We start from the raw sequence: 24,838 nt of genomic DNA, 5'->3' as shown, positions 1-24,838 counted from the left end.
TGGAGGTGATCGTGGTTGTTGTGTGGGCGTGGTCTGATTCTTGGAGGTGGGTTTGGAGGCTGGTGACGTTGCCGGGTTTATTTATGGTCACCTGATTCAGCGCGGTTCGTTGGTGGAAAGTGGATCCGATTTGGGGCAGTCGCGGTTTCCAGTTTTGATTTGGTTTGGCACCGATCTTTCTTGGGTTTGTGTTTCCAATTTTGATCTAGATTGGAAGGATGCAGGTTGTACTCACTCAAATTTGGAGGGTGAGGGTGGTGGAGCAACCATCAGGCAATCGGGTTGGAGGCTTGCTGGACGTGGCGGCCAGACATAGGTAGGGCGACGGGGAAGATGGGTGGTTGGCACGGGATGGGCTTGAATTGGGCTGGGCCCTACATGGCTATGATCTCCTTACTAGTGTTTTGGTTAGAGCTCTATTCTTGGGCCCTGCCACAGCTGTTTTTTTTCTTTAAAATTGTTATTTATTTATTATTATTTTTTTAGTTCAATTGCGCTTTTTGCGAGCAATAAGTCCCTACACTTTTTGTGTAAGGTGAGTCGGGCTTTGTGCCTATGTGTGCACTCAAAGTGCCTTGTCTGCCATAGGTAGACAGTGAGTTCCTTACTTCGTCAAATGGTCATTGTCGCCTAGTGGCAAGGTGAAGCTGAGTGTCGTCAAATCTGTTCTCTGGCGGCAACATAATAGAAAAGTTATGTTTATGATAATTATGTTATATTGTAATCGAGTTATATATCGAGTTATCTTTCCATTATGTCACCGCCATGTCAAAACAAATGGAGTAGCCAGTAGTGCACTCTTTGCTAGTTGGTGCTTGTTAGAAAACATGTATTCTGTAGAGATTCCTGATATTATTTTAGGAGGCACTCTAAATGCTTATTGTAATCAGGGGTTTAGGCTTAATGCCCCCCTATCTTATTCAGCGGTTTTGATTAATTAAGACTTGAGGACAATCGCACTAGTCCTTTATTTAAAAATAAAAAATAATAAAAAATTAACATGAGGTTGAGATAAGATCCTCATTTAGAAAAGGAATTCATAACACACTATTGGAACAAGAGCCTTAAAGTGAACCAAACTCCCTTTCACCTTGGGAAACCGATTGGTGAGGGATAGACTCCGGATAGGGCCTAATAGCATCGACACCAAAACTGACAATGCAAATCAAGCTATTGAGGAGAGATTGACAATGAATGATAAGGAACAATGTATGATCAATAACATAAAGTACCATCTTTGCTATAATTTTGTGAAACTAGATGAAAGATAAGGAACACTTAAAGATGAAATCCTTCAACCCCTCCCATATGTATAATGTCATTTCAGTGTTTCACCCTGCACCAATACTATGTCTTTAAGGGCCCAATTACAGACTCGCAACACAGGAAGTGGGTGCAAAAACGTACCAATATAAGAAGTGCTAGCCTCAATTCAGTCAGTTGGAAATTTGGTGATTGATATGCTACCTGTTAATAGGTTGTCGTGCCTAACTGGGCACTAGCTCAAGTCTTACGAAATTTAATTATTTCTAATCTTCTCTCGAGCAAATTAACTCCACCTGAATCACAAATAAATTTCCTATGAACACATATCAAGTTCAACTTGTTTCCAGCAGCAACCTTTTTAAATAATTTGCATAAATAATACAAGTGGTTTAAGCTAAAGTAGGCTCATTTTTATTTTTATTTTTTAGAGAAATTGTCAACTCAACTGAAGTTCAGCAAAATTACACATAACGGTCCGCCCAGTAGGGCTGTCAGATAGAGCTGTTAGGTCATCTCCAATCGTCAAGGTCTAAAATAAATCATGGTCTAAATTTTTAGACCATTGGAATGTACTATTCGTTCAAATAGTAAGGTCTATAATTTTTTCAACTCCAATCGTTTAAGGTCTAAATTCAAGTTTGATTCAATTGATCATTAATCATCCAAAGATGGGCCAACAACTTGCCATCCATGGTCTAAAAGTTGGTCTATTTTTAGACCAACTTATAGACTTTAGCCCTCCATTTATGTTTTTTGTAGTAGACCCAATCCATGATTGGAGATAGATTTTGGACATCCATGGTCTATAATTTAGACTATACACATTCAGTTGGAGATGGCTTTACCTAAGTAGCTCAACCTTTTTAATCTAATAGTGAAGCATATTCAGAAACTACCCTACGTAACCTACGAGAAATTAAAATCGCGTAGACTTCCCTTCAAAAAAAAAATCACGTAGACTTTGTGAGTATCCCTAGGCCAAGCGATATTCCTCAGCTCTGGAAGCCTAGCAATTCCTTCCCAAAAGGAGAAGGAAATCGAACAAAATAATAAAATTTAAAATAAAAGTACAAAAATATAAATGCAGCCCATGCTCAACTAATGTAACCCAAACCCAAATGGAAGGACTCCAGCCCAAATATTGGAAAACAGTCCTAGCCCATCTGGCACAGCCTAGTAAAGTAGGCTCATCTAGCATTATTTAATCATTAATATAATATATTTTATTTTTTTCTTCTTTCACAATGTGGAAGGAGTTTCAAATCCCCTCTTATTATCTAAAGAGAGAGCAATGGTGTTTGTTTGGTAATGATGCAATTTACTCTACCTTAAGTCATGGTTGTAGAGTGTAAAATAAAATTGTTTCCCATAAACAACTAAGTAAGAACCATGTGCTCTTTCTCATAATGTGACAATTTCTTTTAGGCTTCAAGTCCATATGAGTGAGTCAAGCACACCATAACAACTAACAAGAAGTTAAGAACAAGCAATTATGTAAGTGGGGATAAGCAAAAATGACAAAGTTTGCTTAGCTATAGAGAAAGAGATAGATGGAGAGTGAGAGGTTAAAACTAATGGTGGTATTCAATTGCATAAAAGCATACTTAATTGAGCATTAACCAACACGTTGCCCTTATATATTAGAGATCGAGTCGTTGGCAAGTGGAAACGAATTGAATTGCTAGTACTCCACCAAACTATACCACATGCACTTGAAAGAGCTAGCATGCGTCCCACTACTGAATCAAAGCTTTTAAGCAAAGCTTACATGATTGTAGGCTACCTATACTCGCCGACTACTCCTCGTACAAGCTAGTTATGCAAGTCGTCCAAGACGTTATTTTCATTGTTACTCAATCAATACATTGAGAAGTATCCATTGACATCACACAATACTGACATATCTGAACCCCAACTATTTCCACGTACAGAACGTTTATATACATGTACATCACACATGTTCAAGAAAGTGAGGGTTGTAGCTTTGTTTGTCAAATGGACTTACTCTTTATCCGAAGTACCGAGTTAAGTAGGAATCATTATATGTCTGGTGAATGCCTCAAAGTATTATAGGTTCAATAAAATACCTCAAAGAGTAACGAAATTGTTGAGAGTACTGTCCTCAATTGATCGAAAAAATGTCAAACATTGCATAACACTTGATAAGATAGTTCTTCCCACCTTTTAAAATAAATTGATTTTTAGATTAATGCTCTTATCTACATGAAGCATTATTACGCACATGACATCGCAGTATGTTATTATTAGATTTTGATATATATATATATATATATATATATATATAAAAGTTATCACAGTAAATCTTCACCCTCATTATCAATTAATTTTGAATTAGAGTCTTCACCCTCATTATTAATAAATTTTGAATTTGATGCTCTAATCTGCGCGTACTATCAAATTATAATGTTATTCATTTATCTTGGTTTTACATTAGATTTCGGTTTCTAGATTAGAAAGAAGCGGAACACATGTAAATTCGGATTGTTAAGATCATAGTTAAAAAACCCTTGACCGAATCCCTTCTTCATGCACGTCAAGTTTAGCACACTACACACAGATGAGTGAGAAAGATCCAAGAAAGCTGATCATAACAGAGCATAAGAGAACCTTAGAAAACAAAAGCTAGCCAACAACTACTACACTACACAAAACACTCCCCATGGAAAATGAGAAAAGGCGACCCCAGAAAGCAAAGCCACCCCCTTGAAAAAAGAGAGAGACCTCTTTGGCTCCTTTCCTCCTTTTAAACCACTTGCTCTTGCTATAACCCACCAACCTCGTCTTGTTTCTCTCCGAAACCAGGAAAAAGGGTCAATTTCTAAAGGTTGGGAAGCACCGACTCCCCAGCTAGCGAAGCTTCCCATATCTTCCAAACGAGATTTTATCAGTACTGCTGAAAAAGAAAGCAGGGAAAGTAAAACTAATCAGGTGCACCCAAAAGTAGTATTAGCCGCAGCAACTTGATTACCGGTCTTTGATCCTCTCTGGTGGCCACCTGGCTTGGTTGTGACACCCATGTCCTGCCTTTCAATTCGTGGGCTCCACCATGAGAGAGGCTTTGATTCGTATGGCAGGGTGCATGCGGCGGCATTCTATTGGAGGCCCCCTTGGTTCGTTAGATTTAGGCTCCGCAGTCAAACATGATGATGATGCTGATTTCATCACGTATCCAGTGTTTGTCTTACGGAGTTACCAACTGCTTTACCTAGAATACCTAGAAATGTCCTTTCCTTACTGGCTCTCTCTATTAATTTTGGTGAAGTTCCTATATATGATGTGATGGGAGATAAATCTCATGCTTAACCTCAAGTTCCAAAGTTTATAAGCTCATAAGTTCATGCTTAATCTCAAGTGTCAAAGTGTATATCAATTACGAAATTAAAATGATAACAAAATTCCATTTTTTACTCTCAATTATTTGTTTATATAATTTGGATTTGAATAGTTTTATAATAATGAAAAAATGCAATAAAGCTATATATATATATATATATCATATTTTAGCGATACAACACCTATATAAGTATCCCTAATTAGACTGCCGACAGGAAGATATAAGCGAAGAACAACCTTGTATCGTGAGGCAACTAGACATTTACTATTGGATATTGTGTGTATGGAGCGCAATCTAGTGCCTTTTTATTTTGAATAAATTTTAATATTTTACTAGTATATATCTAGCAGTCAGAGAAATTTGCTGATGATGAATACAAAAGTTTATAATTTTACTTCAACTGTTAATAATCAACTATGATATTTTGGGTTTGAAAATGAGTAAATTACATAAACTATTTTTACCTAGCTTAGCGAATACATATATATATATATAATTTGATATGATATGTTGTCATCCTTAGTTCATAATTCTTCAAAAAAATATCAGAAAGTATTTAAACTCATAAATATGAGATATGAATGCAATTACAATCTTAAAATAATAACAAAATTTCTCTTTTCTGTCTTTGGAGCCAGATAAAATATTTTGTTGTAGCGCTCTCTAGTGATTTTATATATATATATATATATATATTTATAATTAGACTTGAATCGTCCAGAGAGTGAACTATAAATTAAAAAAGTTGAGTTTACTATACAGACAAATTACCTAATCAAGCACAAACAAACATAAAATTCGTAGTTCATATTTCTTCAAAACTGATTATATGGTTGGAAAATCCAGCGTAAAGCCAAAGGTTTCATCATTTATAGCCCCATTCGAATTCGTAACGCCAAACATGGAGAATTATGAGAGCATAAATAAGTAAAAAAAGAACAGGATCCCATACAGCGAGCCCATTATAAGCGGCAAGATGCGCGCCCAGCAGGGCACTCCCTCCCACCGTTGCTTTCATTTCATTCCAAAATTCCTCCGTTAAAAAACAAATCTTTTTCGTCTTTTTTTTATCTCGCTTTCTCTCTGTGACTCTCTCTCTTTCTCTCTCTGACTCTCGCTTGTCTCTCTCACACCACCACCGCATATTCACTCACTCACTCTCTCTCTCTCTCTCTCTCTCCTCCGCCGCCTGGAAATGTGAAATCGAATTTCGCAGAGGATTCGATTAGGGCTTTTGCAGGATTGTTAGGGTTTGGGAAGAATGCCGTTGACGCGGTACCAGATACGGAACGAGTACGGCTTGGCCGATCCGGAGCTCTACAAAGCCGCCGATAGAGATGATCCGGAGGCCTTACTCGAAGGCGTCGCCATGGCTGGACTCGTCGGCGTCTTGCGTCAGCTTGGCGACCTTGCCGAGTGAGCCTCTCTTTCACTGTTTTGTTCCTTTTGCGGTTGTTGATTTCAATTTCGGGACCTTGACTTGGAAATTACTGTTTTGACCGGAATGCTGAACCTCTAGGGTTTCTAGTTCGGAGTTTGGGGATGATAATTCGACTAATGTGGTGGATTTCTATTTATAAATGTTGTTCTAAGAGTTGGGGCTTGTTTACTAGATTGACGCCGAGTTTTGATTGTAGTAGTATCTAGGTTATTACCGTTAAGCTTTACCAATTGGAATTTTTGACAATTTTTTTTGAGTTTTAGTATTTTGGATCATGAATTTTAGTACGATCAGGCTTGAAATGCAATTTGGATTTGAATTTGGTTACTGCAAATCTGTTTGGAGAAGTTGCATAGTTCAGATAAAGTTGACTTACATCTATCGCCTACATTGCATAGCTAGAACTTTATCATGGAGTCGTATATTGTTTAATTTGAAATGGACTCATGAGAATTGGTGCTCTGATTAATAGGTTTGCTGCTGAAATATTTCATGACTTGCATGAAGAAGTAATGGCAACCGCCACAAGAGGCCACGGTCTAATGGTTCGTGTGCAACAGCTTGAAGCAGATTTTCCTTCAATTGAGAAGGCACTTCTATCTCAAACGAATCATTCGCCATTTTTTTCAAATACAGGTTAGGGTCCTTGCTGTTCATAACATGTTATGCATCTTTCTAACAGTTAAATGAAAAATGATCTGATAGTTATGTAGTTACTCGTATCATGTCATGACCCATGTGTTTTGCATAAAATGCTAGAGCATTGAAAAGAGACATTTCACTTTTCAAATAATTAGTAATAGATATTTAATTACAACATTTTTGTGTAAACACATAATTCTATTGCAGGTGTTGACTGGCATCCTAATCTGCGTTGCGAACAGAATCTGATCACCCGTGGAGACTTACCTCGCTTTGTAATGGATTCTTATGAAGAATGCCGTGCTCCTCCTCGGTTATTCCTTCTGGACAAGTATGATTGCCTAATTTCTGCTCACTTATGCTAATTCGACTTAAAATCTAAAAACAAATTAAGATGTAGAAAGTCCGAAATTATTCTCATCCTATTTTTAACAGGTTTGATGTTGCTGGGGCTGGGGCATGTTTAAAGCGATACACTGATCCGTCATTCTTTAAAGTGGAATCGGCCTACTCATTAGCACCAGCAGATATGCAGAGAGAAAGGAAGATCCGTAAAGTAAAGGTATATCTACAGAATAATCATTGTGTCTAAACAACTAATATGTTAATATAGGAGGTTCTTTGTTTCTTAATTAATACATGTTAGATGATATGCATTCATGCTCGTTCATATCCATGTCTATTGAACCAACCATTCACACCTTTTTCATTGAAAAATCCAACCACATAGCTGAATCGTTGAATCCCTCGGGGTTATTTGAGTTGGGGTGATCCATTAGGACATCCAATATAGGTATTGACCATTAGTGAGTGGGGCTATTGCCAGCCACAACAATGTCCCTCTGTTTTTCTTCAGAACAGCAGGCTTCCTGTGTAGCACCATTAATAAGGCATGACCACCCATGCTGTCATCTGTGGATAGTTAAAAGAAATGGTTTCTCTGGGTGTAAATAAAAAAATGGGTTTGGTGTAAGCAAAGTTAGAAATTTTCAACTGGTCCCTTGATTGATTTCCATTGTATGCTGTTTTTTTACTGATCCTAATCTTAATTTTGAAGTGTGCCCACATGCATGCCTGTGTGGAAACCAGGGAATGGTACTTTTCAACTTAGAACATGCAAACTAGGTTCGGTTTTTACTGTTAGAAAGCACTGTTAAAAAACTGTTCAAGAAAATATTTATCGTGTCTTTATGTGTAGCAGAAGAAAGGATCACGCTGGAGGAATGGTGAAACCCCAGAAGTTTTACTGCCATCACATGCCAAGTGAGACCTCTTATTCTTGTCACTGTCTTATTAGCATTCATGTGGACGTTAAATGTGCATGTTTTTAAATATAGATGGTTGAATGGCATTTTTTTTCTTCCAAATAATGCAGACTGCATGAGTTATTTCTGGAGGAGCGCATTCAGAATGGTTACAGTGACCCTGCTCGTCGTGTGAAATTAAAGAAAAGACATTTGAATGGATCTGCAGTTGACTCAAAAACCAAGAAAAGTTACATGGATAAATTTATGGAGACTCATTCACCAGAGCGTAAACTGGTTTGTGCAACTTCTGTTACTTCCCCGCTCTTGAATTTGAGCTCAGATAATAAGAATGAGTCAGGGCTTAGAATACTTGACATTAGTATTGTGAGTCCTGCAGAAAAGTCTCCGGAAAGGAGTAGTGCTAGTTCTTCAACTACTAAACACCAAGAAGTCATATCAAAACAATCAATGGATGGTTTGAATGGGGGCTCTTTCTATGGAGAACCAAATTCTGATGGTGGAAGTGACAACAGCTATTCCAACCTTCAAATGGTAGCAGTTGAGAAGGAATTAGAAGTTGATGGAGAAGACAAAACTGAAGGCAGTGTAGAGGGATACAATTCTGATGATTTTCCCAGTGAGGTAGATAATTACGTGGATGCTCTTGCTACTATGGATTCAGAAGTGGATACAGACAATGATAGCAGAGCTAAGAGCAATCTAGGCTTAATGAAGGTTGACAAATGCAGGACAGACTCTGATGCAAATGAGGAGGAACATGTAGAGCTTCAAGCTCAATCTTTGGATTCTCAATCAAATGAGAACTCTTCTTGGTCAGATGACTGGAATAATTCATTCATAAGAGATAGAGCCAGTCTGCACTCTGACACTTTAAGCAATTTGGTTGAGAATACACCTTCAGAGTGTAATGGAGCAGCTAAAGAATTACCATCCACTGAAGCTTGTGGAGCTGAGGATACATGTATTGAGGAAAGCGTAAACCCTGATAGTGGAGATATATCATGCAATAGGATGGTTGGGGAAATGAGTCCTACACAACCACATCCAGACCATGGAGCAAAGTCACCTGTGGCTTCATATGTGGGACCTTTAATAGATGAAACATCCTCCTATAAAATTAAATTTGGTTCTGAATCATTTGACATCAGAGAAAATGGGACAAATCTGGATCATTTCATGACAGTTGTTCCTGATGGTTCTTCCCAGGCTAAGGATGAGTTCACAAATACTTCTCCTATGCTTCCTCTAGTTGAAGCAGATAAAGAAGATTTAGGTGCCACTTCTGATGATTTACCGCATTTGAAAAATGTTGAAGAATTGGCTTCTGTAAATCATAGCGGCAATGATTCTGTGAATAAAGTGTTTCAGACACAATGTGCTGATGAAGATGCTGTGGGAAGCTTCGCCAGTAGAAAGATTGATTCACCACTTTCAAGTATTCCATCTACAGAAGAGCAGCTCTTTCCCTCAGCAATGAAAGAAATACAAACATCTTCAGGTTCTACATTACTGCTTCATAATTCAGATGTTGCAAAGCCTGTCAACAGGGTTTCTGTAGTGGATGATCCTGTTAAACCAACTGCATTCAAATCTGGAGTTATACCATGGAGACGTATCTCAAGAGAGTCATATCCTGGAGGGGATGCTCCAAAGACACATGGCCTAATAGAGCAGAAGGATGCTCCACAGACACATGTCCTAAAAGAGCAGAAGGATGCTCCACAGACACATGTCTTAATGGACCAGCAAATCTCCGTTTTAGATGAGGATATGTCCCACTATGAAGAGAAATTCAAAACTGAAGAGAGATCTAGGACTGTGGATGATGAGGAGATAGGCTTATTCACCAGCAATGCTGATTCAGAGGGAGGAGATTCTGTTTCTATAGAACTTCCATCAAACTCTCCAACTTATTCAGGCCATGGGGATCATGTACCTTCAGCCAATATAGAACCTGCAACAGTTCATGTAGAAGATGTGCGAGCGTCCTCTGCTGCTGTTACCAAATCTGATGATGTCAATGATTTTATTGATACATCTCCAGAGGAAGGAGATTCTGTTTCTGTAGAACTTCCATCGAACCCTCCAACATATTCAGGCCTTGGGAATCTTGTAGTTTCAGACAATATAGTACCTGAAACAGTTCATGTAGAAGATCTTGCTGTATCCTCTGCTGCTGTTGCCAAATCTGATGATGTCAATGATATTGATACATCTCCAGACGCAAATTGTTCTCCACCATTGAATTTTATGAATTTGCATGAATCTCTTCCTGACTTCAGGGATTCCCATCTGAAAGAATCTGAAATGGATGATGTAGCTTCTCCAAAATTCGTGTCAGACTCAGAAATGCAAAAGGAAGCAAGTAAAGTTGAAGTTGTTTCGCCAGATTCAGATTCAGACCCAAGCAAATCAGTTGCTTATAATCCTTCCAGTTCAAAGGTATTTGATGACGATCATAACTTGTCCCTGGATGAGCAGAATGAACACGGTGTGACTGTCTATGATGACCCCACAGCCTCAACATCTTTGGAAATGAGCAATCAGGAGTCAGAGTTGCAATCTCTGGATCAGACTTGTGGAGAGTATGCTGTGTCATCATCTACCTCTGCCCTTCCAGAACCTGACCTCCAAGAAGCTGAAATGAATTTAGACATTTTGTCGGAGTTGCAAGCTAATCATGTTCATATGGAAAATTTGGAAAGAGACGGAGCAAGTGGTCAGCTAGAAGCTTCCTTAGAACGGTCGCCGGAGTTTCAGTCTGATCAACTGGGTATGGAAGATTCACAAGAAGATCAAGCTAGTACTAACTCATTAAGTTCTCAATATGCACAGATTGGATTTCCAAATCACCCAGATAAGGAGATATCCAAACTACCATCCATGGAAGATTCACAAGAAGATCAAGCTAGTACTAACTCATTAAGTTCTCAATATGCACAGATTGGGTTTCCAAATCACCCAGATAAGGAGATATCCAAACTACCGTCCATGGATCACACCAATCAAGAGACATGCTTGAATGCTTCCTCTGAATCTTTTCCTGAAGACCTTCCAAGTCAACCTTCAACTTCAGAGTTCTTTACAGAATCAGCAGGCCAGGAAACTGATCTTTTAAAGCCAAAAATGGAACCATTAGAGTCTATTCTTCCTAACTTTGTCCAGCCACCTGTGGTCAATCTTGAGGACACGCCACCGTTGCCACCTCTACCACCTATGCAATGGAGGTTAGGAAAGATGCAACATGCTTCGCCAGCCTCACATAGAGATTTGGGAGGTGTTAGCAATGATTCATTCTTGCCAATGCAGTCACTGAAAGCTGATGAGAAAGCTCAATTTGATCTACCAGCACCGCAGAGAGAGCTACTGCAGCCTCAACACCCATTTTTATCTCTCACAGCAGAAGATATGAAGTCCCAACCTGTTTTTGGACCTTTGGTGGGCCATGTTGTGCCTCCCGCACAATTTTTGCAAGAACCAACTGATAATGATTCCAATCATCAATACAATTTTCCTGATTTAGGGGGAATGCAATTCTCAAGCCCATTCATACAACTATCGAAGGTCTCTGGTGACAGCTCTGGACACAATGACATTGATTTAGAGGGAGAGAAGGGTCTGTCTAGTTCGAAGCGAATCACAGTTCCAGGCACTGAATGTACAACATCTGGACAAGACCCTGTATTTTCTCATGGGGAAATTGTCCATCCCCAACAGTTGATACCGGAAACAGGTTTAGAGCTTGAGGTACTTAAACAATCATTCGATAATTCAGAATTGGAACAAGCTGGACCCCTTGCCACATCTGTGACAGCACCAACCATGGAAGATGAGCAGCCTCAGCATAGTTTGCCAACAACAGAGGGAGGAAAGGTTCAGTCTTCTACAAAGCCATTAACAGTACCAGGAACTGAATGCACAACTTCTAGACATGACCCTATCCAACCTCCGCAACAATTAACGAAGGAATCGGGTCTAGAGCCTGAGGATCTTTGCTATTCATCGAAAAACTCAGAAAGGGAACAAGAAAAGCCTCTTGCTACATCACTGACAGCGACAACTACAGTAGATGAGAAGCCTCAGCATAGTTTGCCAACATCAGAGGGAGAAACAGCATGGTCATCAAATACTTCTGATGTAATGCCGGACTCAGAATTTGGACAGTCTAATGGAACAGTGAATAAGATCCCTCGTCCTAGAAATCCCCTTATTGATGCTGTCACTGCTCATGGCCAAAGCAAGGTAAATGATAAATTAATTTTTAGCTCTCTGAATGTGCTCTTTTTGAGATTTATGCACTGTGGAATACCTTTATAACAACTTGACATTTTGCAGTTGAAAAAGGCAAGTGAACGAATTCAGCCTCAGATTGAACCAAAGGTAGACGAAAGAGATTTATTTCTGCAACAGATAAGAACCAAGGTTAGACCTCTCTTTCGTGTATTTGTCGCTTCTGCATCATCCACCTTTCATCGTTTTGGGTTCTCCATATTTCAAGTATGAATTAAAGACTGAACCTTTTTGTTGCCTCAGTCCTTCAACCTGAAGCCTGCAAATGTGACAAGATCCACACCACGACCCAATATTCAGGGTCATAATCCCAACTTGAAGGTCATCTCTCTCTTAGAGAAAAAAGCAAGTGCAATCCGCCAGGTCTGTCTCTCTCCCATACACACAGAATTTGTGTTTCCCAGTCGGTTAATATATATTATTTATTACGATGAGGTTTTTGATACAGGCATTTGTGGGAAGTGATGAAGATGATGATGAGAGTTGGAGTGATTCTTAGCGGAATTTATTCTACTTCAGCTTTTCACCCTACAGTTATTGCCTCAAACTGGCTGGTAGATGCTATTCTCTTACACCAGACCGGCGTTTTCTGTAGCTTGTATTATACAAACCCCCTTTCTCTTGCTGAAAATCTGTTTGTAGTGTCACTCAGCTCTATTCCACAGAAATCTAGTGCAAGGCAAATGCCTATATACAAGAATGAAGCTGTGGCTCAGCGTGCAAGCGCAGCACAGTTCCAATCAACTTCTACATATAACCATATTATTAAAATCTTGGCAGGTGTAAATTGTTGGAGTGCTATAAATGTAGCATGTAGCGTACTGATAATGAAATTTTGTAATGTTTGTATGTAATGGTTCTCTAGTGCATATATGTTATACCGTGTATTGTGTTTATATAGTCATGTCAAGGTGTGGAAATATTTTTGGGAGCAAGTTTATGAATTCACTCGGTTCGATCTCCCAATTTTATCAATAAAAGTCGCAAATAAAATGTCAATTTGCACTCTCAGTCTCACCTTGCCGGGATCCCCCACTTTGCCAGGTGGTCATTTTGCATCAATTTCTTGACTGAGTGTCAATTCTCACCCTCCGTCAATTCCAAAACTCTTTGGCCAAATTAGCCTCGTGTGCTGCACACATGATTTGTACATTTCGTCGTTTCAAGTCACAGTCTAAAGCTTTGTGTGAAATGGTCAAAAGCGCTTTTAATTAATAAATAAAATTAGTTATGAATATAAAGACATTACAAAAAAATATACAACTTGTCTTGGGAAGTTTTAGAAGCATTTGAAACTGGTTTTGAGAAGCACTTGTTTTTTAGTTTAAAAACTCTGTAGTAAATTATTTACTAAAGCGTTTTCAAGCATTCCAGAATCAGTCTCAAACAGAGTTTAACTTGATACCATGTGTGTCCAACATGAAATAATCTGCCACAACATTACTTGAAGGTCGAAACCACAATTCTTATCACGTGATCGGCACATGAAGGTAACTTGGACGGAAAATGTTGGAATTACGGAGAGGTATAGTTTTACATTTTCAGCTAAAGTATGGGTGCCAATTGAAATTTTTGCCCAAATAGGGGGGCTGATGAATAATGAACAATGAAGATAGTATAAAGTATAAACCTATGTCACACTGTAGGGTCTCGACCGTTGCATCCAAATTTGCTCAACATTTGAAAAACAGCTGATGACCGCCTTGGCCAGGAGAGTGTCCCATGCAATTTCCAAGGCTTTGGAGACCAAGCAGTGCCTCGTTGAAGGCCTCACCTCCTTCAAGCACCTCAAGCATGCCCACGCTCGGCTGCTCCGCCTCGGCCTCGGCCAGGACAACTACCTTCTCAACTTGGTCTTGCGCTCCGCCTTCGATTTTGGGCAGACCGACTACGCTCGTACCGTCTTTCACCAAATCACAGAGCCCAACATTTATCTCTGGAACACCATTATCCGGGGATTGGTTTCGAACGAATGTTGGGAAGATGCAGTCAGATTCTACGGTTCAATGCGGAACGAGGGGTTCTTCCCCGACAGCTACACTTTCCCTTTTGTTTTGAAGGCGTGTGCGAGGCGTTTGGACTTGCAATTGGGGTTGAAGATTCATACGCTTGTGGTGAAGACGGGTTTTGACTTTGATGTTTATGTGAAAACTAGTCTGCTTTTCTTGTATGCGAAGTGTGGGTATATGGAACATGCGCGTAAGGTATTCGATGATTTGCCTGAGAAGAATGTTGTTTCTTGGACTGCCGTAGTTTCCGGGTATATTGGAGCTGGGAAGTATAGGGAAGCTATTGATACATTTCTGAGGTTGTTGGAGATGGGTTTGAGGCCTGATAGTCTAAGCCTTGTTCGGGCTTTATCGGCGTGTAGTCAGTTAGGGGATTTACGCAGTGGGGAGTGGATAGATAATTACATTACGGAGATTGGGATGGCGAGGAATGTGTTTGTGGCTACCTCTTTGGTTGATTTGTATGCCAAGTGTGGTAACATGGAGAAAGCGCGTCTTGTGTTTGATGGAATAGCTGAGAAGGATATAGTTGCTTGGAGTAGCATGATTCAGGGATATGCATCGAATGGGCTTCCTAAAGAAGCAGTAGACCTCTTCTTTCAAATGCAGAAAGAGAACTTGAAACCAGATTGTTATGCCATGGTAGGGGTGCTTTCTGCTTGTTCTAGATTAGGAGCTCTAGAGCTAGGGGAGTGGGCTAGCAATTTGGTGGACAGGAATGAAATTTTTATGAACCCTGTTCTTGGTACAGCTCTGATTGACATGTATGCGAAATGTGGGAGCATGGTCCAAGCTTGGGAAGTCTTTAAAGGGATGAAGAAGAAAGACCATGTGGTTTGGAATGCAGCGATGTCTGGATTAGCTATGAACGGACATGTCAAAGCTGTGTTCGGACTATTTGGACAAGTGGAGAAATATGGATTTAGAGCTAATGGGAACACTTTCATGGGCTTGCTTTGTGGATGTTCTCATGCTGGTCTGGTTGATGAGGGTCGTAGATATTTCAATAACATGACCAGGGTCTATTCCTTGACACCTACGATTGAGCATTATGGATGTATGGTAGACCTCCTTGGCCGTGCGGGTTTGTTGGATGAAGCTTATCAGTTGATTGAAAGTATGCCAATGAAGGCGAACTCTGTTGTTTGGGGAGCGTTGTTGGGTGGATGTAGGCTGCATCGGGATACTCAATTGGCTGAACTGGCACTGAAACAACTCATTGAGCTCGAACCATGGAACTCAGCACATTATGTTCTCCTCTCAAATGTTTACTCTGCAAGTCAGAAATGGGATGAGGCAGCCAACATTAGATCAAGAATGAATGAGCAAGGGCTGCAGAAAATCCCAGGTTGCAGCTGGATCGAAGTAAACGGGGTTGTTCACGAATTCCTCGTGGGAGACAAGTCCCACGAGCTGTCCGACAAGATATACGCGAAACTCGACGAGCTGGCCAAGGATCTAAAAGCAGCCGGTTATGTTCCAACCACGGATTTCGTGTTGTTCGACATAGAAGAGGAAGAGAAGCAGCATTTCCTCGGTTGTCACAGCGAGAAGCTCGCCATTGCATTTGCTCTCATCGCCACTGCCCCCCAAGACACCATTCGAGTTTCAAAGAACCTCCGCGTATGCGGCGATTGCCACCAGGCCATAAAGCTCATCTCCAAGATCACAGGGAGAGAGATCATTGTTCGCGACAATAACCGATTCCATCGGTTCCTTGATGGTCAATGTTCATGTAAAGATTATTGGTAAAATCTAAAATACCAAGCGCAGTAAAAAAAAACAAAAAAAATTACTAATCTAGTAATATTTATCCAGTGACGCGAATATTTGCCATATATAATACAGACATGGTCGAGGAAAGTCTATACGAAGAAGACTTTAGAAGAGGTAAAAGACAAAAGCGACGTCGTAGGCAGTGATATAACTGCGACGTCACATTCTTCTCTTTCCTTTCGTACCTTTAACGCTCAAGCTCAACCCTTTTGCTCTCTCAAAGCTTCCTAGCAATTTCCGCTCTTCTTCTTCTTCAAATTAATTTTTTTTGTTCTCAGCCGCCAAAAAACCTCTCTACAGTGAGAACCCTAAATCGCATCCCAAGGTAAGCAAAATTCAAAACCCCAAGACCCTAACTTTTTTCGAATCTGTATTCAAAGTTCGTTGCTTTATTAAATTCTGACCTGGAAAGTGGCTTTCCCAGGCTGTACCAGCTATCCAAAACGACGTCGTCGCAGAGCGTCGGAGCTCCGAGGGAAGCAGAGCTCACTGCAGGAATTATTGGGCACAAATCGAAGCGGTTGAAGTTGGAGGGAGAGATGGAGACTTCGAGCAGCTCACAGAGGGAGAAGAGCCGCGCGCCGCTGAAGGAGGTTGTGTCGGAATGCGTGAAGCGGTGGTTCAAGGATACTCTGAAAGAGGCCAAAGCCGGCGATATTAATATGCAGGTGTTGGTGGGACAGATGTACTACAGCGGCTATGGTGTTCCCAGAGATGCCCATTTGGTATGGTTTTCGGGGTTTCGGTTTCTCGGTTTTTTGGTTTAAGAGTTGAATTGATCTTTGTTTTGATGCTCTAATAGTTGTTAGCTATGTGTTTTGATCTTGTTTAGCTTAAGTTGCAAGGTTTTGTTTGGTTAGTGTTGACTATACAATTTGTGTCTGCTAATTGAGCACTAAAGTCAATGCAAATTCAAGATTGAAATTTAAGTTTCTGCTGTGATTATAGGTCTAGTTGTGTTTGTCCTATTAATTTTTGGGTTTTGGGATTGTAGGGGAGAGTATGGATCACAAGAGCATCGAGAACGCGGTCTTCGGCTTGGAAAGTGTGTGAAAAGCCACCAGGTTGACTCTCCTATTCACAATTGCTGTTTTTGTCTTTGTGTTGATTATCGTGGCCATTGTTAATATGCCTCTGATTTGATTGGCTGGATCTGTGGTAGGTTATAATGCAAGTGATTCAGATTCAGATGAATTGAAGGGTGAGTCGTAGCTGGACCAACACAGACTTCATGTCCAATTATAGTTTGAGCAGGTATTTCACAACGTTCTAGACCTTCTTGTACTTCTTTTGCTTCATCCTGCAGTTTTTTTCATTGAATATACTACCCATGTTAAAAGTGAAAACACCGAGTATTATTCGGTACGGCAAAGATTTCACAAACTCTGTAAGCCTCTGATCTCTGAAGACCCCTGGCTTTGTTACTTAACTGGCTTTATCAGTTTCTTTGTTTTCTTTGGTAGGAAGACTCCCGCGTATATGCATATAATTTATCTTGACAAAATTTAGACGGTAGAATCATCATATGTGTTCATAGTTGGTCTCAACAGAGAATATCTTTTGGTTTTGATTTGTGGTAATTGTATAACTTTATGTAGGGATATTAAAATGATGGGATGGATAGGTAGAGAGATAATATGAAACAATGGATAGATGGAAAAGGAATAAGGGAGGATTGATAGGGGGTGTGTTGGTTTTTTTTTTGGAGAATGAGGGTGTGTTTTGTTTTATTGGTGTTAGAGGGGGAGGAAAAGTGGACGGGTAGGAGATGCATCTCAACCTATGTTTATAAGGATTTAATTTGAAATAGGTAGCTATATTTCCCTTCTTTCCTGCTTTTGTTCCATAATACCAACAGAAGGTGGAGAAATCATAAGTTTTCTTGATCCTTCATGATTTGCTTTATATTCTTCCAGTGTTTCATCCTTCCCATACCTATCTTTTGGTTGCAAGCTTGTGCTAATTATGTTTTGTTATGGGTACTGCCATTCTCATTAGATATCATAGCATTCTCTTGTAAGATTTGGACTCTATCTTTGCTTCTGCCATTTTTCTAACGAGTGAAGATATTGAATCCAAGTCTTACGAAAATGAAAATTGCAATGTACTCCAAGATTTGGAATCCATCTTTGCTTAGAAAAACTTGGATTCACCATTGCAATTTCATTTTTTGTTTGACCAAGCATGGAAGCTTTTTTATGGCACATAATGCTAGGCAGTCAGTATGTGACTCTGATTCATGAAAACGTATATGATTTGCTTAGCTAAATTTAAGGACGACAAAAGTGATGCGTACTATCTTAAATTGACCTGTCCAGATGAATGAATCTAATTTCCTGCTTCTTGTTGCAGGATTTGCTCGGAAAAGTTCCCGTTCTTCACCTGCATTATGCATTATGGATGTGCGCTCTTCTGTTTATCTCTTGTTTTCCGAATTTACAAATGGAATTTTCACATTTAGTCTCATATAAAAACATTATTGTTGATTGCACTTTCATCTGCTGTAGTACTTTTTGAGTTTTTATGAAGAAATGCAACTTCCGTCCAAATCATAATGGAATTCCTGGTGCCATCTAAGAATTGTTGCTGGACAAAAGGGTATAGAATAATTTTAGATAGGTCTGAAGTTAGGGATGAACATTTCATCAAAATTCCGTAAAATAAATAATTTGCGAAAGGATGATAACATAATCATGGAACTTGGTACAGCTAATGGCATTTTCAAGCATGAAAGCTTGTGGAACTCGACATGACAATTACATATGAACATGATTAGAACTCCGCGTCTTTTCATTTTGAGCTCTGAAGTATATGGTGCCAAATCGTACCGAATTCAAGCCCCTCAGAACATGTCAGGTCGATCAGCTTCGTCTCCATTGGCATTTTTTAGAAACATTATTTGCATTTTTATTTGAACAAAATAATAGAAAAACCCCTTGAAATGGAGGAAAAGATGATCACAAAGCTCAACACGGAGAAAAAAAAATTATTTAGCTTTTGGTAAATGAAAGCTTTCAATTAAATCATCACCACAGATGATCACGGGATACAGCACAGCTGATCACTTCAGCAAGTAGAAAAAGAGAGACGCAGAAACTCAAATCTCCAACTACATACGAGACGAGAGAGGTAAAAGGAAAATATGCAAAACATAGTTATTGACATGTAGTTTTTATACACGGAGGCTGAATGACAGAAACAAAGGCAAATGCAAAATTAAAACCGTCTCCAAGAGAACTTCCAGGTTCCAAGTGTCCCCTGAACACTCTACAGGTCCAGCTCCACTAGTTACTCTGGGGTTACTATGATGCGACAATCTGGTTGGATTGCTTTAGAGTCTTAAACTTCCTAGATGAGGCGACATGTTTATATCATATGCATATCGACCACAACCACTGAATAACATGCCAACTGGCCACCGGAAGAGGCTTGGATCCTAACTCTACAAGGTAGGTCCAAAGGCCAACACATATACTAGCCTCACATTCCCAAGATAGGCCAAATCTAGGCTCTTGCGTGATTCTCCGTTCTCTCACGGGAGCCACACATAAACATTTCGTGCTAGAAGGAGGGTGCTCAGTGGCAAACACACTCATAGCTCTCCAGAAAAATTCTTCTGATCCAATGTACCTAACTTTCATAACTTGTTATCCTAGCTAATCAAGGCAGTCCATGGACACTTGTTTTAAGAAACAGAACATTTGTTCCATTTAGGTATTCCAGGAGATGGAGTGGTGGTGGAAGGGTTGCACAGCAAAGCAAGTGGGAATGTGGGCACGTGGTGGCAGTAGATGTTATGCTAAAGTGGTAAGAACTACAGCAAAGATGCTAAGTAATAGATGATGACAGAGTTGGGAAGAGATTAATTGGGAGTAATGGTAGATACTCAAAAGCTAGTAGCTTGATGAGGATGAAAGGAGTTGAGGACTTTCCAAACTGAAAGCGAATTTGGGTTCTGACCACAGGGAAGGAGATAACAAAGGGTAAAAAGGATGTGGTGAAAGAATAAGAGAGGGTGGAGATTATATACAGTGGCAGAGACACAAAAGCTTGCTGATAAATGAGGGATTTTAGAAATTCAAACTCAAAGCTCAAACTTTTCAGTCAAAGCTTGAGCCTTGAAGGTGTCAGCTAGGTATACTTATGGACTGATATATGCTGCAATTCCAGCCTTGAAGTTCAAACTTTCGGGTCAAAGATATCAATATTAGATGCCTTGTACTTGGTAGCTGGGATTCATCAGTTTTGAACCCTGATATGATTCTCTCTATACATTCCTTGGACCACTAAGAAGATCATCTTTACAGATGTGTTTGGTTAACGTGTGTTACAAGAGAAGATTAAAAAAAAAAAAAAATAGTATGAATCAATTACAAATTCCTTGTATGAACTTCATACCAAGCTAGTATCTAAGTTAGCATGGATACCTGGCCTCTGTGCTTGTCTTTTATCTTTTTCTCTTCTCAACATAAATATCACATAGTTGGGAAAAGCACAGCAAATTAATGGGCTGGTATAAACGTGTAATTGTTCATATAGAAGTAAATGATCTGCACAACTGTGGCAAACAAGTTCCAACTTCTATATGATTAGTAGACCTTATAGGCTGGATTGATTTTTAACATCTCTATATTAGATAGATGATACCTTCTATTTTCATATACATACATGCATTGACAAGTTGGTAAATCTGCACACAATTTTTTTTTTTTAACCATTTCCAGATACCATTCAAACCTTCTTATGTATCTGTATTTGCAGCTTGATGCATGTTTGTGCAATTAGTAGGGAGAAAATTATATACGTAAGTTTAGTTTTCCACCTTTTCCTTGGTTTTGTTAGACTGCTAAGCGTTAAGTGAAAGTACTGAAGATCTTGTGCTCTGGCTTCATTGACTCTACAGATCTTCTGCAAAAGCTGAGTACTAGAACTTGATCCCAAAAAATAAGATGAGAAAGAGACAAATACCTACATAGACAATTATGATTCCTTCTCAATCCTAGCTTTCAATATCGATCATTGGGTTGGTGTAGCTTTTTATAACTTGCATGCCTGCCTCACTCAAAGAATATTTCTTTTCTATGTATGATTTTTAACAGACTGAACTTTAAACTAATTATTTACACGTCAAAATGCGACTTCTGGATACCAGCTGGCCTTTTACAAGGACTAATTCTTTCCACAATATTAGATTGTTTAATAGTTATCATATATGTTCCAAGTTCTCGTAGTCATTAGAATACTACAAGTCTAAACTTACCTGAAATCCTTCTTCAAAATTTTGTGCTGCTATGGCCCAAGACGCCATTTGCCTATGTGATATTTAGTTTTAAATTTTGATTTGGTTATCCTCTTGACTAAAACTATGTTGTCTGAACTTTACAAAATTGAACCTTTTTCTCAGTAGAAGTGGAGGTGATACATGGGAACAGAGTATTTCTTCGTTTAAAGACTTACAGGTATCGAAAAACAATAAAAAGATATGGGCTTTCCCAGATTCAATGGCAGGCATATGACTTGCTTGATGTGTAAACTGTAAATTAGAGGTCGCAGTCTGATATTCAGAGACCAATAGACCAAACAAAATTTGATTTGATCTCTGAAAATCAGAAAACGCCACTAATTCTAACACAAAAGTAAAGCAAAACACTCTCTTGGCTTTTGAACTTGCCAAAAGATACATGCCATTTTGAGCACCAGGCAACTAGAATCCTAACTTATTACTCCATAATCGATTTTAATCTACTGAGAGTTGATCCAAATGGAGTATTAAGTTAGGATCACAAGTTAGCTGGTGCGGTAGCATGAACTGTAAGAAATGGAAGTTTGATTTACTAGCTAGCTAGGTTTCTAATCTGAGCCGAGTTAACATGCCATCATGTTTTAGCACTAGGTAACTGGCATCATAGCTCAACACTCCATACTCATATGAGGGAGCTTAAGATCAAGCTCTATGCACCAATGGAGTATTAAGCTAGGATGACAAGTTCACTTGTGCTTTGGCATGAAAAACGAAAGTTTGCCTTACTAGGGTTGGAATGGGAGAAAAGGTAGTCAGAAGCTTAACTTATATAGGGGAGGCCAAAGCATCTTCAAGATTAGAATGAAGGGTTTCGAAATTCAAACCCAAATATTATCATTTCTCAGTCAAAGCATGCACTACTTGTGAAGATCTCTGCTGCAGAAGTAGTACGAATCTCTGTTGTAGATGGAATAAAAGCAAAGTATAAGTTCTCAAGTCAATTCTCATTGAATTATTATTACGGTCTTAATTGGCAGAAGAGATTGCAGATCAGAGTTCCCTGCAAACTGTGAAGAGAGTGAAGACAAACCTAAACGTACTGATTCCCTTATCTTCCCTGGAAAACCATAGCAAATTAATGTTGAAACCATCAATTAAAGGATCTTTGAGCACTTAGTGGGAAAAGTGACCTCACTTAGTAGTTGGCAGCAACACAAGAAAACCAAGGATTTAGCTCCTCTAAAGTGAGGAGAGTCACAATTTCATAAAATCTGAACTCTCTATCTAATCTAAGGGTCCTGGCTATTGACACATCACTCCTCCATAATTTTTTATTTTTCATTTAAACCCCAGTTAACTTATCATTAACTCTAGAAAAAAATAAATTAGGGATTTCTTGTCATCAGTGTTCTTGACGCAGAGGTTCTTTTTATCTGCTTGCTATTTTGTATTTCTCTTTGCTTCCATGGCTGTGCACGGGACTTCTTGTATATGTTAATCAATAAATTCATCCTAATGAATTAATCCAATAGAATTATTTTTAGATTCAATATGTTAAGAGACCAAAAGGAAAACCCAGAAAAAGCTACGTCCCCAAAGTCTAGGTCTTCGATTAATTCTCTACCTCAATCGATGATTAATTATTTCTTTCATTTAGTCCCTTACTTTGGCTTTAATTTTAAGAAAAATATGGAAACCAAGCACTAATTTTGAATAGATCAATCGGCTGCAAAATCCAATTCTCAGTTTTGAATCCTAATAAACCTAGCTAGTAAAATCGGTAATTCCTAACCATGTCCAAGCACTTTCGTCAATCCGATCTGCAAAAGACTCTCACTTGACGACGGAGGTCAATGTCAAGTCGTTACAACTACGAAAAGTTTTTCCATGGTTAGTGTGCAGCCATGGAAGTAAAGAGAAGGGTAATTATCACAAATGATACTTGAACTTATCTTCTATCTTATCGATGGTACCTGAACTTTAATTTTGATCACAACCGGTACCTGAACTTTTCGATTTTATTTCAAATGGTACCTATGACTAATTTCTGTTAATGTTCCGTTAGAAACTGACATGTGCCAAACATGTGACTCATTTTTCAAAGATAAATTTGTAAAATTACTTTCTTTATTTTCACTTATATTGTGGCTATAAAAAATGAGACTATCAAAATGAAAAACTTTCAACTTCAATTAAATTAAAAATATGAATGATAGGGAAAAAAAAAACAATTATGAAAGTTTTGATACGCTTTTGGTTTAAAATGTTTTATAGTTTGTCCAAAAAAAAAATGTTCTATAGTTTTATTTGAAATGTTTTGTCTATATTTGTAAAACAAATTAATTTTTGTTGAGATCTTGTTTTTAAATTTTATTTTCATAAGAGGCTAGAGATACATTTTTAATTATATTTTTAATTGAACTTCTATTTTTTTTTTTTTTGAATAAAGGGTTGGTCCGTTGGTGCGACTGCTCTCAAGTCTTGACTAATGAAACTGACAAACTGTCGAATACAAGGGGGGGGGGGACATTGAGCCTGAACCCCTTATTACAATAGGCACCTAGAGAACATCCTGAAATAATATCATGACTCTCTACTAAAAAATTGTATTCAATTACGCACCAACTAGCAAAAAGCGCTTTATAGGAGACTCTATTTGCTTTACAGCGGTGACACAATGGAAAGATAACTCGATCTGCAACTTGATTACAGCATAGCATAATTTTCATACTCACATATTAACATATTAATTGGTTAAAATATCTAGTAAACATAATTATTTAAATGGGTATTTTCGTCAAACTACTCTTGAATATAGGTCATGTGTTTTGCACATGTTAGTTTGTAACGGAACATTAACGGAAGTTAGTGATAGGTACCATTTGAAATGAAATCAAAAAGTTCAGGTACTGGTTGTGATCAAAATTGAAATTCAGGTACCATCGATAAGATAGATGATAAGTTCATATACCATTTGTGATAATAACCCTAAAGAGAAATACAAAAGCAAGCAGAAAGTAGGAATTTGATGCAAAGGACTGAGGAGAAACATTGACGAAGAGAAATCCCAATTTTTTTTTTCTAAAGTTAAAACCATGTTTTTCTTTTTGGATTAATTTCAGTTTACCCCTCTGAGGTTTGGTCACCCCCTCTACTCTAAATTTTGAATTTTTACCCCTCAAACTTTCCAATTTCAGTCAGCCGTGTCCTATCTCTTAGATTCCTTCCAAATTGGACATTAACTTCGATAATAGGGCTCACTTTGAGGGCTAAAATGGTCATTTCATGCCCGAACAAAAACCAAAACAAAAAAAACCGTCTCTCTTTCACTTTCGGAGTTTTCTCTCTCTTTTCCAAATCCCTTTCTCTCTCTCGCTCCGCGCTTGCGTTTTTCCTCTACTGCCATGAGTTAAGCACCCATTGGAGACTCAGAAACTCGTTAATGTCAGAGGGAGTAGCTCGCAGCGGTTCGCTGACGATTCCAGAGCGGCGCCATCAAGCTTTCTCTATATCGGCACCATCGATCCGAGCCACAAATCCACGAGTAGC

General features: G+C 38.8%; 3 protein-coding genes across 4 annotated transcripts; all 3 read left to right on the top strand.

The window, feature by feature from the left end:
• The first annotated feature begins 5,663 nt into the window (after positions 1-5,663).
• On the top strand, positions 5,664-13,261 carry LOC112191855 (protein SCAR2). 2 transcript variants are annotated; one of them, XM_024331300.2, is made up of 9 exons: positions 5,664-6,037; positions 6,535-6,698; positions 6,912-7,035; positions 7,140-7,266; positions 7,903-7,967; positions 8,080-12,214; positions 12,308-12,394; positions 12,506-12,625; positions 12,711-13,261. In XM_024331300.2, the coding sequence occupies exons 1-9, from the start codon at positions 5,883-5,885 to the stop codon at positions 12,759-12,761; spliced, it is 5,028 nt and encodes a 1,675-aa protein (XP_024187068.1). In that variant the 5' UTR covers positions 5,664-5,882; the 3' UTR covers positions 12,762-13,261. The 2 variants fall into 2 exon arrangements, with proteins under 2 accessions (XP_024187068.1, XP_024187069.1); XM_024331301.2 differs by having other exon boundaries at positions 5,666-6,037; positions 7,906-7,967.
• Positions 13,262-13,629: 368 nt separating this feature from the next.
• Positions 13,630-16,046, top strand: LOC112193507 (putative pentatricopeptide repeat-containing protein At3g08820). Its single transcript, XM_024333683.2, has 2 exons — positions 13,630-13,787; positions 13,909-16,046. The coding sequence occupies exon 2, from the start codon at positions 13,957-13,959 to the stop codon at positions 16,021-16,023; it is 2,067 nt and encodes a 688-aa protein (XP_024189451.1). The 5' UTR covers positions 13,630-13,787; positions 13,909-13,956; the 3' UTR covers positions 16,024-16,046.
• Positions 16,047-16,217: 171 nt separating this feature from the next.
• Positions 16,218-18,599, top strand: LOC112193509. The gene is made up of 5 exons (XM_024333684.2): positions 16,218-16,372; positions 16,472-16,772; positions 17,042-17,111; positions 17,210-17,301; positions 18,400-18,599. The coding sequence occupies exons 2-4, from the start codon at positions 16,587-16,589 to the stop codon at positions 17,257-17,259; spliced, it is 306 nt and encodes a 101-aa protein (XP_024189452.1). The 5' UTR covers positions 16,218-16,372; positions 16,472-16,586; the 3' UTR covers positions 17,260-17,301; positions 18,400-18,599.
• Positions 18,600-24,838: the final 6,239 nt, after the last annotated feature.

Source organism: Rosa chinensis, chromosome 3 (assembly GCF_002994745.2).
Source record: "Rosa chinensis cultivar Old Blush chromosome 3, RchiOBHm-V2, whole genome shotgun sequence".
In the NCBI taxonomy this organism is placed as follows: domain Eukaryota; kingdom Viridiplantae; phylum Streptophyta; class Magnoliopsida; order Rosales; family Rosaceae; genus Rosa; species Rosa chinensis.
The sequence above is the reverse complement of the archived record's forward strand: the minus strand, read 5'-3'. Positions and strand labels throughout refer to the sequence as shown.